Here is an 18,852-nt window from a genome sequence, read left to right as displayed (position 1 = left end):
TTGACATTGTGCTCTGGAAGAAACAATTTGTATCACTCTTGCTACGGATATAATATTGGAATTTTTTGCATACCTTTTTAATACGTATTTAATTGCGGCTCGCGAAAAATTTCAAATTTTGAAAAATGGCTCGGACTATCAAAGAGCTTGGCCACCCTGGATATATACAGTATTTACAAATTACCAAAATAATTTTATAATTTAAATAAAGATAATTAAGTAACCTCATAAAAATTATGCTAATAATTAATAGAATTTTAGAGAGTTATTAATAACCAAAAATGACTAAAAATTAACATCATAAATTTCAATATATTTAACTCAAAAATTATTTAGTTGGGATAAGTTAATATTGTTGGCACAGTTTTTCATCTTGGTGAATTTAAAATTATGTTAAATTCTTTAAATGATAACATATGGGCAAGAAGAACACTGATTATCTTTTTAACTTCTACATTAATAGAAAAATTAGAAATTCAGATATTTTCAAATGATTTTTTGCATATGCAGACAAACTCTGAATGTTATAAAAAAATTTTTCCTCTTAACTTACAGCTGTGTAAACCATTTTCATCATTGATATGGAAATTCTTAGTAGAAATCAAGTTTTAACTTGATTTCTATGTTCAGTGGAGCATTTTGACTTCATTTGTACTATATTTTGACATGTTACCTATGACTAGTGATTTATTCTTTATTATATTGAAATTTGTAAATAGAACTTTAAGAATTTGTTTCACATACAAAAAATATTTCAATTTCTCTTTTTGTATTTATTTATGAAGTTATAAAGATATAAACAAACATCAGCTAACCAATAAACATTAAAGCAACCAAAGCCAAATTAACAGGCTAGAAACGGCTATAACAATAATAATAATTTGAGATAATTTGGTATTAGAGTTAGTCATTAGGAGCCATCTCATGCTAAATTTAATAATTATAATTTTAATTAAATAATTTAAATAAATTTAGAACTAACTGGAAAGCTGTTTTATTAAACTATTATTATAGCCGTTTCTAGCTCGTTAATTTGGCTTTGGTTGCTTTAATGTTGTAAAGATAATTTACAGAAATCCCTATATTTCAATTGTTGTTTCTATGAGGGTTGAGATTCACTCATCTCAAAATTAAATATGAATACAATACATTTTTCAAAGAAATAACATCAAAAATAAATTGAGATAATTAAATTATTTTATTTATTTGAAATAAACAGTATATAAAATTAATAAGTTAAATTAATATAAACAAGAGAAAATAACATATTAATTTTTATTGGGCTACAATTTGAAAAAATTGTAGACCTATATGTGGGGGCCGAGGGGGGGAGAAATTTAAAAAACTTTCGAGGAACGATAATATGTGATATATATCGTCATCGTCTCCCTTGCCGTTTGGATTGCCGAGCGGTAACAATCAACGACATGTGGAAGCAGTTGAGTCAGAGATAGATGCTTCGTTTACAAACAACACAACCGTTTATTAAACACGAAAGAAGCTTACAAGATTTCCGCGATCTTGGAAGTTCTGCGGCGGCTGCGGCCTCTGGGTCTTCCTCTCCTTTCCAAGATAGTCCCATTTTGAAGGAGTGTCCCTTGTTCGCGAATGAACCATTCCATCACGTCTCGACGACTCCGGGACGATGCGGTCGACTTCCGTTGATGGAAAGATGTCGATCCGAGGTCGGGAGATGGAGACGAAGATGGGTGCGAGACACACACACAACAACAGATCCGTCACTTGGAACTTTCGGGAGAAGAAGCCGTCGCGTCCTCGAATTTCCGGGGTTTTATCCGTTTTCTCTCAGATTCCCCTTTCCGATTGGTCTCTCCTCGTCACCTGATGACAATTCGAAACCTTTCGAGGGCGCGGGAGAGGTCAAAATCGAAGTTTAATTCGATCTCCCACCGGAAATGATCGACGGACTTACATTCTTCTATTGTTTAAAAGTCTTCTATTGTCTAGTGTCGCGTTTTCATATCATAAAAATCTATTTCTAACTAATATATTTTTTTTCTAAAACAATTATTTTCCGCGAATTTTAGTGAGGGTTCGGACCTGTCCAGAGCCTCACATATACATTCCCACTGTTGTCCATCTGTCTTTCCTTAATGTCAAGAACGAAGTTAGATAGATAAAAAACAAGACCAGATCTGGAAACCTTAGGATCAGGAGGCTTCAATTAACTATATAAGAACATCCAATGCAAACCAGAAGTCATGTTATTTCACTAATTTGAGGCGGGGAGCATATATTTTAAATTAAATAAATTAAAAATATGAATAAAATTGCAGCTTGGCATTGTGATGATGTCACAATAAATAATTGCTTGTTTACAATAAAATTCCATTAACCTGGAATCTGGCATGCCGGCAAACCTAATAAACTGGCATATCTAGCTTGTCATTGGGGGTTATTAATACAATGTTCTTTACCATTATCATTCACAACTTCTGATATAAACATTATGGAAACCAAGGAAGACTGAAGTGGCATTATGGTGTGCTGGTAAAACCAGTTAGCTTGTGAATTTTTTAAAGACATTAGTGCATGGGTTTGATATGAGAAGCAGAAATATTTAGCACACTTGGAATCAATAATTATCACAGAAACAGCTATAGTATATTACTGTTCATGTACTTTGAATAAAAAAAAAAGTATGTCTATTAATAAAAGTATACAAAGCACAAAATAAGAATAGTGTTCTTGTTTCAAGTCGATCAAGGATAGGAATAGCCTGAAAAATTGAAATGGTATGTAAAACTATAATAAAGGGCAGATTTGTACAGTTTTACATATGAAGATTCGTAAAATTGTGTTCAAGAAATCGAAAAAACTAGAAAAACTTCCATGACCACTGGTATAAAATTAAGTTTGAATATAAAAATTTGAACTAAAATTTTTTACAAAGAAAAGAATAATTGGCAGGTAATAAATAATTAACAAGAATGTAAAATAAAAAAAGATAAGATAGTCTTGTAACAGTCCCTGATGGAATAATATGCTCAATGTTATGCCACCCAGCCCACCCAGCTTAACTGGCAGTTTTGTAGAGGGCTAGCTATTGATTGGAAAGACAAAGTAAGCCAAATCCAGGGATCCAGGTCAATTCCTTCTTTTGTTTATGACTGGAACCTCCATGATGGCATTATAAGCTCTTCAACTGTTCTGAGTGATAAACACTTTGAATTTAGTACCATGATGTTGGTATCTTCCCATGGCAGAACTGCTTTTGTATCTGTGGCAAGTTGTTCTGTTAATGCTGATGATAATCTCCCTCATTAATAATAACTTATCCCCTGTAAAACTGCTGGTTAGGCTTCTCTGTATAGCCCAAATACTCAATCTAGCTAAGTGGAATAAAGCCATGGATATTATTCTATCTGGGACTGTTATAAACTATCTTTTTTTAATGCCAAACAATTGCCAGAATATATTGTGCTATATTAATGTTTACTGCTTTTGAACAGTGATTTCTTAAGCAAAAAGAACACTTACATGATTAGTTACATTGTCACGTGTAACAAAAATTGAAAAAGGATGTACAACATACAGGTATTGTTTCAAAAATGTTGTCCATGCTAGGTAGAGATGGAGGAATGAACACATTAGTTTGTCTATTAAAGTGCGTGTTTTACTGGATTATTGGAGATTTTTGTTGATTTGAACTTCATCCAGCCACGAAAACAATTAGAATGCTCACGTGGAGTTACAAACGAACACATTCTTTATTATATTTCATGTTGTATGAGGGTTTTACTCAATTCCCAAACCGTTGTAGAGTGAACCCGTGCTATAAAAGCACCATGTTATACAGGGATGTTTCCAATTCTCAAACTGTGTTAGAGTGAATCTGTGCTATAGAAGTGCCGTATTATATGGGAGTTACCTGTATTTTTAATAATCTGCAGAAAAATTCATTGAAAAGAGAAATTTGCTATATAGGATTTAGGTAATATAGAAATGTAACTGTAATTTTTTTACAAAAGAGTTTAACTAATTACTGTTGTTCACTAATAGTAAACAGTTAAAAAAATATATATATTAATGTTGTCATCATCATTCAGATTTTTACTGTGTGATTATTTGATCAAGAAGACTATTCTTATATTCAATTTAAATTACTTTAAGTTGGATATGACAATTATAAGAATGATTAGAACATTGTTCCAAATGATAACTGATAGATGAGAGTTTTGAATAATGAGTCAGGAATGTGAAGTTTATCATCCAGAATTAAACAAAATCTTCAAATTAAATGTAGTAATAAAATAACAATGCGAATAATGCAACTGAAAAAGAAGAGTCCAATTCTTTACAGGGCTTTATTAAAATTTTGCCAATATTATTGGACATCTGATAACAGATATTAAATAAAATTTTTACATTTGGCATCAGGATGGACTGTTTTGAGAAATGTAGTATTTTCATAAGTTTAAAAGAAAAAGTAAAGAATTTTAAAATAAAATCACAAATATTTATAAACATCATATATAAAATTTTGATAAGTCATCTATATATATAAAAATGAATGTATGTGTGTCTGTGTGTGTGTGTGTGTGTGTGTCCTTCATGCATTACCACACCGTTTATCCGATTGCCGTGAAACTTTGGGAAGTTGTTTAATATACTCNTATACAGTCGACCCCCCTATAAGATCATTGATTTTTCCGTTTTATCTGAATTACATGTTGTACGAGTCACTTAGATTTTACAAATACGTGTGCCGGACTGTGAATGGCTCACATATTTGTAAAATCTAAATGACTCATACAACATGTAATTCAGATAAAACGGAAAAATCAATGATCTTATAGGGGGGTCGACTGTATTATCCAACTATCAGAAATTTTACAACATGCCAAGGAAGAAAGGAAGGAGCAATTAAATAATTAAAATTATAAAGGATTAAAATATATATATATATATATATAAATTGGAAATATCGCACTTCTGACAATAGCTGCAAGTGTGTGGGCTAAATTTAGAGAATCTGCGCTTCTCGCATGGACAACTGTATGTGGCCGGCTCACGCGTCGGAAAACCTTCCGATTTATTCGTGTATGCACCAGACGGAAATACAAAAAATATCGTGTATCCACAAGCACTCCAATAAATAAATAGAATTGAAACGACACTTTGAAATGTTTTCCCGATGAAAATTAATAATAATAATAAGTTACAATAAAAATGATCAAATGTAAATTGAATTTTATCATAACGAGTTTGCTTGAATTTCGTTTCTTTTGAGATCGCAGCAATGCGCGACGGGTAAGCTAGTTGTCAATAAAGCTGAAATAATTTTTCATTAATTTATTTAGTGACAATGTAATTATAGTTCATAAAGAATTCAAAAGAAAATTAATCCATTATGGCATTATCATATGCTGTTTATGAACAATAGTATGATCACAGAAGTAAAAAATTATGTAAGCTTAAAATATTGATTTATTTGAAAGAAGTTTATTTTATTATTTTTTTATAGAAGGAAAAATAAATCAAAATAGAATCCATGAACTAAATGCAAATTATATTATCAAAATCCTTTGCTAACAACTTATCTATTGTTATGTTTATATAAAATGATGCATACATATAATTTCATTTACCAATAAAATTTATTAATATAATTTTGTAATTTATTTTTTAGTATTACATGAAGACATTCCATATATTGTAACAATATGAGTGGTCTCCTAACAAAATTAATTTCAAAGAAGACTTCAAAGAAGGAAGTTTCACTTCCTCCAGCTGAAATTGGGAAACCTTTTTCAGTAAAACATAATATTCATGTTGGTTGTAATCCATCCACTGGAGAAATAGAAGGTCTTCCTGATCCTTGGCTTAGATTATTACAACAAGCTAACATTAGGTAAGTAAAATCTATTAAACAAATGCATAAACTAAAAACTAATTGAATTAACACATAAGGTGATGATGATAATAATTAACTCTCATCTTGGGGCGTATGTATCCAGAAAATACATAACGTGTTTTCTATGAATTTCTCAAAAATAAATAATAGTTGAACTGGGAGCTTTGTTTTAGTTCTCAATTGATATGTTCTGAAGTGATTCTTACAATGGTTTCAAGTTTATGACCTTTTTTCAGAGAAATTTCATGAAAAACAGTACCTTACTTCCAAATGCAGTAAATTCTCTTGCAGCATGAGCACACTTTACTCTCAATTGTTGCACATAACAATTGTAATTCAATAAAATAACAATGTAGAATATTTAAACTTTACCACAATGCTACACTGTCTTTTTCCTGGTTTCAATGACCAGACCAATATCAATTCTTTTCAAATTAGTTATTGCAACTATTTTTGACAAAATGATTTTCTCACTTTAGCGTTATCACCCAGCTTTCTCTCAATCAGAACATGATAAGAAATTTAATACTTTCAATTTTGCAACAGTTAAAATTTATGTTCATTATGTAGCAATACCATTTATTAATTTTGACCCAAACATTTATTTGGTAATTTTATTAATATTTTTTTAAATTATTAAGCTTTAAATTTGAAGATTTGACATCAAGTAGTAAATTGCTGAATTCTTGGTGGTCCATGCATTATATTTTTGAATGGTTCATTTCCTAAACATTCGGCAATAAATTTTCATATTTTCTGTAATATTTCAAGCAATGTCTATTTTTGAAATTATGTAACTGATTTTTGAAATGTGCACAACTATCTTGCAAAAAAATTAAAAGTAAAATTATAAATTCATTACTGGCAACACCAGTTGTTAAATATAAAAAACATTCCCCTTAGTGCAAGAAAACAATTTGTTAGTCATTTGAGCCACCACTGAAGAGAAGAGAGTGTTTGAAAATGAAGTAATAAAACGATTAGCATTTTGCTGACCATCACAGTCGGGGACTGGCCCAGTCTATTACATAATACAATCCTATAAAATTTAACACAACTCTGATGTCAATAAGTGAGAGTTGAAATAATTTATAGTGAGTTGAAAATTGATAAGTTTAGTTTTTTGCATTTATAGATCAAATTACAAAGCATATACATAAAATCTTATTTTTTTTAAACCCACAAGTGTTTTATACTGTTAGATAGTAGAGAAAATGTAGAAACCAAAGATATAATTGTAGTCAAGCATATACATCCATAAAAACAGAAAAAATTGCATTCATTTGCATTATGTATCCTGCAGATGCACATGCCCCAAGTGAGCTCTTAATACAATAAAAATAACTATGTAATTACTGAAAAAACCAGCAAAAATTTACTTCGGAATGAACATTTTCTACTATCTTCAACATCTTCATTTTGAACACTTGGAATCGAGCCTGATGATGACCGTTGAAGACAGTAGAAAACATTCGTTTCGAAGTAAATTTTTGCTGAGCTCTTAATACTCTATATGCCAAGATGAGGGTTAATTAATATTGGTATTTAATATTCATTCATTTACTAATATTAAAAATAGCTTCTTTCTAAAATTGCAGTGGTAATTTTAATATTTTTGCAGATTCATTACCTAACTAATATCTAACTAAAAAGGTTAATAATGGAAATAATTCATTTACTTAAAGAAAGGGGCATGACATGTTCCTTTTTTGTGTATTTTATATTTATTAAGTATTATTATTATTATTTAATATATTATGTATTGTATATTCATACATTTTCTTTCTACATTGTGTAAAGCAAATGTAGAAACAAAAACAGAAAATAAAATTTCAGTTTTGTTTTTGTATTTGACAAAGGAATATAGGTAATGTAAATAGATATTTTGAGACAACTATTGCAATTTATGGGTAAAAATCAAATAGTGTGTTGGTATAAATATACTTTGTATATAAAATGTTGACGATGATGATACAAAACTGTATTATTATTACAAACACTGACCAATTTATAAATTGTTTCAAATAATAGACAGAAATATATTTAAAATGAATAAACTTTGGAAAGTATTTTCAAATATGTAGATCCTGTAAATTCTAACTGAAAAAGATTCGGCCAAAATTTTTTTGAATGTTCTGATCATATGACTAAAACGAACATTAATATTTGATTGGCTAGATCATCCTTTCTCAAAGTGGGTGATGCCCTCTTGTGGGCACTGGAGGCTTTCAGGGGGCAGTAGAAGGCTCAGTGAGTTAAATATGAGTTTTATTTCTTCTCATTGAAACATTCTTTGATCTCAGAAATAGGATATGGGTCACACCCTATCTATCCTATCCATATAATAATACATGTTTAAACATTATATTTGCAATAACTGTTTTTAAGATATGCAACAGATGGTAATGTAAAAACGTAAGTTAAAAAATATGGGGGCATTACATTTTTTTTCATCTCAAAGTGGCCGGTGGTCAAAATAAAGGCTGGATACACGGTAAGGAAATCCTTTGAGGATTAACCGTGATTTTTTTTTCTATCTATCCATTTTTAAATAAAAATAATTCTTTATACGTTGGGAGATATTTTAATAAGTTTTGTAAATTACTATGTTCGATCCAGCCAGTTATATCCGAGTTTTTTTCGTCTGTTAAGCACATCCTTTGAGGATTTCCTTACCGTGTATACCAGCCTTAAGTTTGAAAACCTGTGAGCTAATTTTGACAAATTTTTCAGAATGAAAAAGTAGTTTTCACTTTAATTTTAATGAAATTTTCAGAAGATATACAGTAAAGTGTTGGTCATCCAAAAAATCAATTAATCAAAATAAACTTCAGAGTACAATTGCAAATTTGTAATTGCAATTGTACTCTCTGAAATTGCAAAGTATTTATGTAATAACAATCATTAGCCATCTTCTGTATGCCCATTATTGAGTATCTCATTATCAATACTACTGTTATATTTTATTTATTACAATACAAATAGAAAAAAAATGTTAAATTACAGACTTTTAATGCATTAAATTTTTATGCCTTAACCTCTTATTATTATACTAGAATTGAAATTTATAGTTTATTTAAGGTATTTATATTTTCTTTCCCTAAAGCTTGCTATGCATATACTAGTATACTTGAAGATATGGATGATGATGTATTATCCACACATTAAATTATACGGGATAGGTGGCATCTGTTCAGGTGTATTGGTACATGTTAGCTGGTTTAACAAGTGTGATCAGTTATCCAATTATTTCAGATAATTAACACTACTGTATTGTTACATTTTGTATTTCTGTTTACAGTTAAACATCTTTTTTGTATATAGAGGTGTGCAAAAAGTTGCATCAATTGCTGTGTAGGGTGTTACTTACTGCTTTCAGTACCTAAGTTGCATGAATCCAACATAAGCTGTTGTAAATAATACAAAAACTAAAATTTTGATACTTTTTAATCCATAAACAGAACATATTTAATGAATTTATATCAGATCCTTCCTTTACTCACATTTTTATGCATAAAATTTAATATTTCTGTAACTTTGACTTGCAACATTTTCACTGGTGAGTCAGTTTGTGACTAACTGAAATTTGATGTTACAACTATTAGCATGCAGTGTCTGGTGTGTGAGAGTATGGGATTGAAAATGCAAATACTTTAAGACATAGTAGCCAACAATCTAACTAAAGTTTGGCTGTCCTCCATTGGGTAAAGTTAAGGTGTGCAACCTGAACGAGTATAGGCTTAGCAAATTGGCTCTACAAAGTCATAACCTTGTTGACAGATAGGCAGGCTTGAATAGCATGAGTCTTATCAGGGCTGCCAGATGGGCATGTAGATGCTTATATTTTTAAATTCTCAGTGAAAAATTACAAGCTTAGGCATCTAAAAATTTTTTTATGCCCAGAGCAATTGTAAGTGAATTCTAGGCAAATGTTAACTTTCTGAAAAAAAAGGCTAAAATTATAAAAATTAACATACAAATAAGAAAATTTAGTGCAAAATGAGTGCATGAAAGAAAACATTTATGGACATAAGCCAATGAAAAAAATCTAGCCACCCTGAGTCTTATTTATAAATATGTACCAGTGCTGTGTTTACATACAATTAGTTTTTGAAACTAACTGATGTGACTAATGGATTACTTAAGTTGACTTCCATTTACAAACTTAATGAGTCACTGTGACTCACAAAATTTTTAGGCTAGTACAGGTTCTATATATATTAATTGAAATAAAGTTTCAGTTTTCCAACTTAGTTTGAATAAACAGCTGGGGCTAAAAATACAGTTCAAGTATCAAATTAAAGATTTTATACTGTAAATGATGCCACTGAAGAAAGATTTGAGAAAGATACAATGGTTCAGGTGTGGTGAATGGAGAGAGATAATGTTAACTCTATGGGAAGGCAAGCAACAAACACAGGCACTAGTGTTGCCAGCAGGCCTGTTTTCACCCAGACAAACTGGTTTTTAAATTCATAGTTGATTATTAATTTGTCCAGTCTTTGTAGAAATTATGATGAAAAAAATAAATTTACAAAAATATTTGCGAGTATTTTATTTTAACGGTTAAACACTTTAACTTTGCTCCCCTATCCAGACTTATCTTCGTCTTATCCCTAGGCTAAGAGTGACTTCCCTGCCTTTCCCTGAAGTTGGTAACTGGGTTTTTGGGATAACTTGTAAAAACATGTGTCTCACTTTTGTTGTCAATATTATGGTCTATTTGCAGTCAAAAACAGCTTGCTTATATATTTGGTAAAACTAGCAGCTATTACTCACTCAGGTGCAAGGCTCAAAGAACATTTGATTAACAAACCAAACAATAGAACTTACCTCTTTACTGACAATAGTGTAATGTTACAAAAGTATAAATTTGTTAAATTGCCCAAATTTTTATAAAATTATTAGTAAACTGGAAAAATTTTTTAATAAATTTATTTAATTTACACAATCAGAATTACAGGGTCTAGGCATACAACATACAGCCCACGGGCTGGATCCTGCCCACTTAATGAATTTATGTGGCCTGCGATCAATATTTGAATATTAGCTACTCAAGTTTGAATAGCTCAATGAAAAATTCTGATGCCTAAAAAATAAAAATAAAAAAAAAAGATCAACTCACTTTACGTTTAGAGTTAATCCTCCATTACAAATCTCGTAAGAGCGTCGAATGTTGATAAAGCATGATAATGTGAAAAATCTATCTGTAATCTCTATCTACAATTTAGTCTCCAAGGAGTGACACCACAATGAGATCTCGCACCACCTCAAAATCTTGCTATGGCAGCCTCTGGTTCGGCCCATGGAAAAAGTTTTCTTTCCAATTCGGCCCAGGGGCAAAAACTGTTGGCCACCCCTGGTCTAGACTATAGACCTGGAAAGTCAGGGAATCTGCAAATACCATGGAATCTATCCCTCTTGCTCCTTTTTGATCTGAACATCTTTAAATTTGGTTCAGTGTAGGGAGGGTGTATGAAAACTAGAGTAACCAAATATAAGTACGACAAATCTTGCCATTTATCTTGTAAACTATAAATGATAATCTAATGATTTAAATTTTGTTGGATAGAAGGTTTATGTCTGTATTTAAAATGCTGGATAATGCAGGTGCAACAGCTGTGTGGGGAAAGGGTAGCAGTTGCGTGTGAACACTGAAAATGTCTGTGCGGCATGGCATTTGGGCAGTGAAACTTTGGATTGTGAAGAGATAGGACGTTGAAATTGGTGTTGATTTGGTACAGAATGACAGGATCTACAATATTATTTAGCAATAATCTATACTAATATTATAAAGAGGTAATGTTTGTAAGTTTGTATGTAGGAGGTAATCTCCAAAACTACTCATCCGATTTCAAAAATTCTTTCACCAATATTTAGAATGGAACTTCAGAGTGGACATAGGCTGTATATTATTCCGTTAAACATTCATATAAATTAAAAGATATCATCTAGGATTAAGGCTTTTATGTCCAACAGATGGCACTAACTTCACGAGTACGAAATTTGCTTTTCTGTGATGATGAACTAAAGCAGATCATCATCTATCTATCTATATAAATAAAAATGTAATGTTCGTTTTTTTCATACCAATTCCTTTGAAATTTTGACACAATGTTACATTCGAATATGCACATGTTTTTATATAATACACATGTCGAAATTCCTCCCACTGGGGGAGAAGGACAGGTTTAAGGCTTACCGTGAAGAACTCTGCTTCTATATATACTATTTTAGATGTCGTTTTTTGCGTTTTTGATTGCGTTTTAATAGGGTACGTCAAGAGAATGTACACTAAAAAGGAATTTTTCGAAAAATCCCCCCCCCAGAAGTGTTATACATTTATAATAGATACATTTTGAGCCACAACAATGTGTGGCGGGGTCTGCTAGTAACCAATAAAATAGAATTTGTAAAGTTGTAAGCTGATAACTGTGCGAGCTGAAGAAAATTTTCATAAGGTCGAAGAAATTGCAAAAGAAATACAAACAGAAATGTAGTAAACATATATCATTGGAAAGAAAAATTTTAAAGGAATCAGAAAAGCCCAAAATGATGCATATTGTATAGAGTGTAAGAAAACTGAGCGAGACAACTCCAGTGCAAATGTTTTGAGTGCTCCCCTGCTGAACCAATAGATATTGACTCATGATAACCATCAATACTTTATTTGTTTACATCTTATCCTTTCTCTAATAACACAAATACAAAGATAGATTCATGCCTTAAACAATTGCAGTGTGTCCCTTACACAACCCTTCTAATTTTTTTTGACCTGTGTGACATTTGGTTAACTCATTGCAATCAGTTGATGTGGGGGAGGCAAGGAACAAGGTTGGCCTAATGGTATTGTGTACAGGACATTTTGGACTGCACAGCAGACCTTATGTATTTTTATTCATTGTATTCTTCACTGCTGGCCACATACAATATGTGGAGATAACAGTTTTGCCAATTTTGATGATCTATGATATGTCTCTATCTCCATCTTCAGATGGCTCATGGAATTTTGCAAGTATACCAAAATATCGCCAGAGTTAAAATTGGGTTTTCAAAAACACCATCAACAACAATCCGCTTTTCCACCAAAACTCTGCAGTTAAGTTTCAGGAAGGGATGTGAAGAAATGTAATGACCTTGATTGGGTCCATGCTGGACCAAAAATAGCATGCAATAAGCAATTTCTCCCTCTCACAGAGTGCACAATTTCTTCTGTTTAAATAATTTTGAATTTACCACTACCTCACTTTAAGAAAATTTGATTTTACAATGCAAGTCTTTCTTATTTAAATAAAATTTACAAATTAATTTAATTAAATCATGAAATTTTTTATATGACATAGAAATGACCTAGCTAATTGCATAATCAATTTTACATGAAATTTTTTTGTAAGTGAATAAAGTATTTTTTTAAAATATATATAATTGTGTGGAAAATGGGCTTAAATAGATTTTGCCTAATATTACTTAGTGGAAAGGTGAAATGCAGAGACATTAATAAGTCATTAATACTGTCAGAGAATCACAGATGGAATTACCTGTATGGACCTTGAAATTATTAAAATGAAAAATGATAAACAGCTCATTTCAAATTAGGTTTTTTTTAAGAGTAGGAATTATACTAGTTCATAACTCCTACTCTCAAATTGAGGATGTGAAAGATAATTTGATGAACTTGGAAACAACTTAAAATATTTCAAAAACAAATTTTATTAATATTAGTTTATTAGGCAAAATTATAAATTTTAGAAAACTCCTAACTAACACAGCATTAAAAATAAATCACACTATATCAGGGACAATGTTTCCTTACACAAAAAATCAGGCATTTATGCAATTCTGTTGCTGCATCTGTTGTCATGAGCTACAACAATGTACATTGGGCTACTGCTAGAATATTGCAAGTTTGGGTTGCAGAGCATCAAGAGGATATTACAAATAATAGACCTACAACTGAACTCTCAAGAAGAACACTAGAGCATTGGCTACATTCCACTTTGGGCTCATACTAGGTTACTGAGGTGGTGCTACAACAAAAGAATGTATTTCTATGGAAAAATCTTTATATCTCATCATTTTCACCATGTAATTTCCCAACCAAAATATTTTGCAATTTTGGATAGAACTGTTTAAACAATTTGCCCTGTAAATACTCACATAAAAATTTTATACTTATGGATTTATATTTTTGTCAATAATTTTAGTGTATTCTTTATTTTATTGATTTGTTTTAATTTTACAAATATTTGATAAACCAACCACATATCTTTATACATTTAAAAAAATACTTGTATGTTCTATTCTAATCTTAAGTTTAAAAATTGCATTTGATTTTATTGCGTGACAATGACGATTGTAAGTCATTGAAAGTACTTGCAATTTTTATTAAAAGTATGTGATTTTAACATGGTTTTAGTGTGATTTCTCTTCAGTAACATTCCCAGCATGAAGTATATATTATTTTTGTCAATTATTAACACAGCATTTTTAAAGTTGCAAAATGTTTAAATTTTAAATAGACTGATTGATATTATACTAGGGGTTGAGATTCTAGTATAATAATAAAGCAATACAATTTTTAAATGTTAATGTTTCTGGTCTACTTTATAGATCATCATCATAAATGACTGAGTGGCAAGTTACTGTATTAACAATGTAATACACTCCCTAGCCAATGAATTAGAAACAGCAGTGTAATATTTTATTGGACCACCTTTAACTCAAATTACAACATTTACTTGATTTAGCATGGATTCTACAAGGTGCTGAAGTGCTTCTAAGTCCAATGCATACCAGGCATTTACTAGACTTTCCTTTAGTTTGCATAGATTTGATGGAAGAGGACTTTGCCGGCAGATCTGTTGATTCTAACATGTTCCATATGTTCTGAATGGGATTAAGATCTGGGCTCTGTGGTGGCCAGGGTGGATAGCAAAAGTCATCTTCATGCTCACTGAACCACTGCTGAACAATTCTTGTGTGATGGACAGTAGCATTGTCATCAAAGAAAGAGCCATCACATGCAGGAACAAAATGCAACATTGCAGGATGAACTTGATCAGCAACAATGTTCAGATACTTGTTGGAAGTCACCCAACCTTTCAGGAATATCAGAAGACCAGTTCTGTTCCAACAGAACATGCCCATACCATAATACCCCTACCAGAACCTTGAGTCATGTTAATGTGGAAAGCAGGATCCATTGCTTCATGGGGCTCCCTTCAAACCCTGTCTACTGTCAGTTCAGAATAAGGTGTACCGTGATTAGTCTGACCACATTACTTTTTCCAGTCTTCAGATGTCCAATTGCAGTGCCTTGGCCCCACTGTAGACGAACTTTCCGATTATTCACAGCAATAAGTGGTTTTCATATAGGCCTGCAACTGTTCATATTGATTCTTTTCAGTTCCCTGCACATAGTTCAGGTAGATATGGATAGGGATGGGATTCATTAAATTCTTCTGTCAATTCCTGCAGAGTGGAAGTCCTTTTTTTCCACACTAGCCTTTTCAGACAACTTCAGTTGTGTTCCTGTTTAACTGTTTTGGAGCCACAGTTACTTCTTTTAGACATTGAGGGTTATTTTTCCACTAATTGAACACTCAAGATATCTCACCTTTTGGAAAAGCCAGTCAGCTCTACAGTTATTGATATGATGACTCCAATGAAACAGGCTCCCACAATCAGCCCTTTTTGAAACTCCTTCAAGTCCTTTGCTTTTCCCAAAATGGTCAGTATGTTCATCAACTTAATGACCATACTGACTAATAACATTCTTAAATAGGAGCTTATGAACATGTGGTAACTCATATGACTCAAGTGTTTTGCATATAAGCTGCAAAATTACATTTACTTAATATGCATGGGGGTTTCTAATTCATTGGCCAGTGAGTGTAGAATGAACTGGTGTGGAGAGTCTTCCTTGTAATTTCTCCAAGGAAGGATTTATTGGAAATAGGAAGGATTCCCATAATTATCTCAAAATTTAGCCCCCGATATTCTTGTACTTTTATATTTAATATTAAATAATAAAATTATATTTAATATCAAAATTATTGACTGTCATTTAATTAATACAATTATTTAGCAAATCAGAGCAAACTCAAAATCCAACAGCTGTACTTCAAGCTTTAAAATATTATGCACATTCCATTAAAAAGAAACCAGAAGCAAAATATCTTGGTACTACAGAAACTGTTGAACAAGAATCCGAAGAAATTGAAAATGTTATTTCAGGTATGAGGATAGAATGTTTCTAATGAAATGTATATTATAATTTGATGATTATAACAATAATCATTGTTATAGTAAATTTTCTTCATTATCATTTTTAGTATAATTTTAATATTATGAACCATAAATTAATTATTATATTTTATAATTTAAAGTATTTGAATTAACTTTATTTGATTGAAATTTTTATATTGGCTTGAGTGTTAACTTTAATTATAATTCAAAAATAATGTTTTGATCAACTTTTTAAACCTATAGATAAGTAAAGCTAACTCTGGTTATTGAGGCAATTTAAATATGTAATTGCACAAGCTATTGTATGATAGCCAGCCTTCAATTAGAATGTTGTCTTATGTTGAAGTAATTTTAAATCTCTCAAGTTACAAGCTTGATTAGTTTTGTTGCTTGGATTGTTTAGAATACAGGCACCCCTTGCAGAATGATTTCTGATTATGTTTTTTCTAATAGAACAGCTTTCCATTTTTAGTACCCAAAATCTGTAGGACATATAGCTCTCTTAATACTTTTTTAGCTGCATTTTATTTAGGAAATAATTATATAGTCAGTTAATATATTCTTTAATTTTTAAGAGGCAGAAACATTTTTAAAATATGCTACAATTTATACAAACATCGCTAAACCCGATATACAATATAGCTACACACCAACAGAATGCCGAAAATCTATTGGGCTAGTTTAAGGCTAATTACTAAATAAATTACGTAACCAATTTGGCTCTAGAGGTAAGCGTTAGGCGCCATCTCTTACTAACATTAATAATTATAAATAAATTAATTAATTTAAATACTCTAGAGCCAAATTGGTTACGTAATTTATTTAGTAATTAGCCTTAAACTAGCCCGATAGATTTTCGGCATTCTGTTGATGTGTAGCTACAATTTATTTTGTTTTTTGTTGTATGTTCTCTTTCTGTGCCTTAAAATAATATGTTCATGTATAACTTGTACATATTATGGATACAAAGTAATTGTTTGATAACAATATTAATTGTTTAGTGACCAGAAAGTGATGTTTTAAGCATTTTGCATCCTAATATGATAAAGTATCTCAATATAAATAACAAACTATCATATTATGGTTAGGTTTTAAAAAGTTGGTTGATATTTCACATTATAATCTTTCTGATTTAAAATAATAAAAAATAGACTATGGTTAATGTTTTCTGGCAGAACGCTAATTTTCAGAAATTTATTACTGGTATTAAGCTGGGTAATGCCTGTATATTTTGGTAATTGAGAATCCATTTTTCATTTATTTTCACATTTATAAATTTCAAAATTATCACAATTTAGTGTGCAAAATCATTATAAATTTCATTTAATAATGCTTTTATTATGGACTTTTTCCATATCTACCAAATTAAACATGACTAAAACAGTAATTATATATTTCTAATTTTGGATGGATTTATTATAATTTACATGAAATGAATTCTTAATTATGTATTATTTTAAATTGACATTTAGTTTCTTTTCATTTTTTCTCTTAGCAATTCTTTTGTTTATCAATGTTAAATAATAAAACACACCTTTAATAATCCAGCTAATAAAAATTAATAAAGCATACAAAACGTTTTCGATCATTTCTTAACGATCAAATCTGGCGTACAAAATGATACAACACCTTATCGTTTTGTATGCCAGATATGTCGACGATATATTCATCTTGTGGCAACGAAAACCTAACCTACAGTAATTTTTGGATATGATCAATAATAACCCTTATGGTTTGTTACTACAAGTGGACCAGGAGAGTGATAGTATTGTAAATTTTTTGGACATTTCCATCTCTTGCAAACAGGGAGAAATCAGGACCAGCATATACAGAAAATCATGCTTTCAACCCACTTTAATTCCGCATAATTCGATCGATCTGCATCACATCAAATTGGCGACCTTTAGGTCCTGGATAAAAAGGGCTTATACACATTGTACTAGTATGAAAGACACGATGGCGGAGCTAAACTATATTCTAAGGTTTGCAGAACAACAGGGATACCAAAAGGAAATCATAAGGAAACTTATTACAACCTTCCAAACAACTAAACAACGGCATCCTACAGTAGACCGTAGACAAAGGATGGTTTTAAATTATGTCCCATTTTTGAGACAAATACATAAAGAAACGGCCAAGGCTAATGATTTTTGAGTGATATATTGACGCAATCCTACAGTTTTCAAGCTATTAAGAAACGATAAGAAGCGTTGTGACTGGAAATCGGCATCAGGGATCTATTCTATACCATTACACGATCAGCATTTTAATTTGGATCTTGTCTACGTGGGCGCAACTTGCAGCAATGTATCAAAGAGCATAAATATACAATTAATAAGAAACTTGGCAACACCATGTTATCGGCTTACGCAACACAACACAACACAACATTAGAGTCCATTGGGATCGAGCAGAAATAATTAAACCTACGACAAATTTACATACAATGAAATATCTGGAAAAATTAGAGATCTTTAAGGCACACAGGAAAACTACTTGCATCAACCATAGGGATGTGGACTCTTTACCTACCGCATGGCGATCTTTTTAGAAGAATTAATGACTTTATTTATTTTTATTTTTGTTAAGGGACATTTTTTCGGCTTAATTTATATTTTTTGTTTATTTTATCAGCACAGCTACTTTTCCGTTATTTATATTTTAATTTCGTATTTATGTTCTTTTTTGTGTTTGATTTATTCTATGTTATGGTAACTGAAGAAGAT

The 18,852-nt window shown here is 31.0% G+C and overlaps 1 protein-coding gene across 2 annotated transcripts in view; it reads left to right on the top strand.

Moving 5' to 3' along the window:
• Window positions 1-16,137, top strand: part of LOC111620158 (serine/threonine-protein kinase pak-1-like) — a 42,889-nt gene extending 26,752 nt beyond the window's left edge. For both annotated transcript variants that reach the window (XM_023362028.1, XM_023362027.1), the window contains 2 exons: window positions 5,654-5,875; window positions 15,966-16,137. In XM_023362028.1, coding sequence (XP_023217796.1) covers window positions 5,688-5,875; window positions 15,966-16,137 — 360 coding nt within the window. In that variant the 5' untranslated portion in view covers window positions 5,654-5,687. The remainder of the gene's footprint in view (window positions 1-5,653; window positions 5,876-15,965) is intronic.
• Window positions 16,138-18,852: the final 2,715 nt, after the last annotated feature.

The sequence above is a fragment of the Centruroides sculpturatus genome, unplaced genomic scaffold (genome assembly GCF_000671375.1).
Source record: "Centruroides sculpturatus isolate CEXI.00-Female unplaced genomic scaffold, Cexi_2.0 scaffold202, whole genome shotgun sequence".
NCBI classification, from domain to species: domain Eukaryota; kingdom Metazoa; phylum Arthropoda; class Arachnida; order Scorpiones; family Buthidae; genus Centruroides; species Centruroides sculpturatus.
The sequence above is the reverse complement of the archived record's forward strand: the minus strand, read 5'-3'. Positions and strand labels throughout refer to the sequence as shown.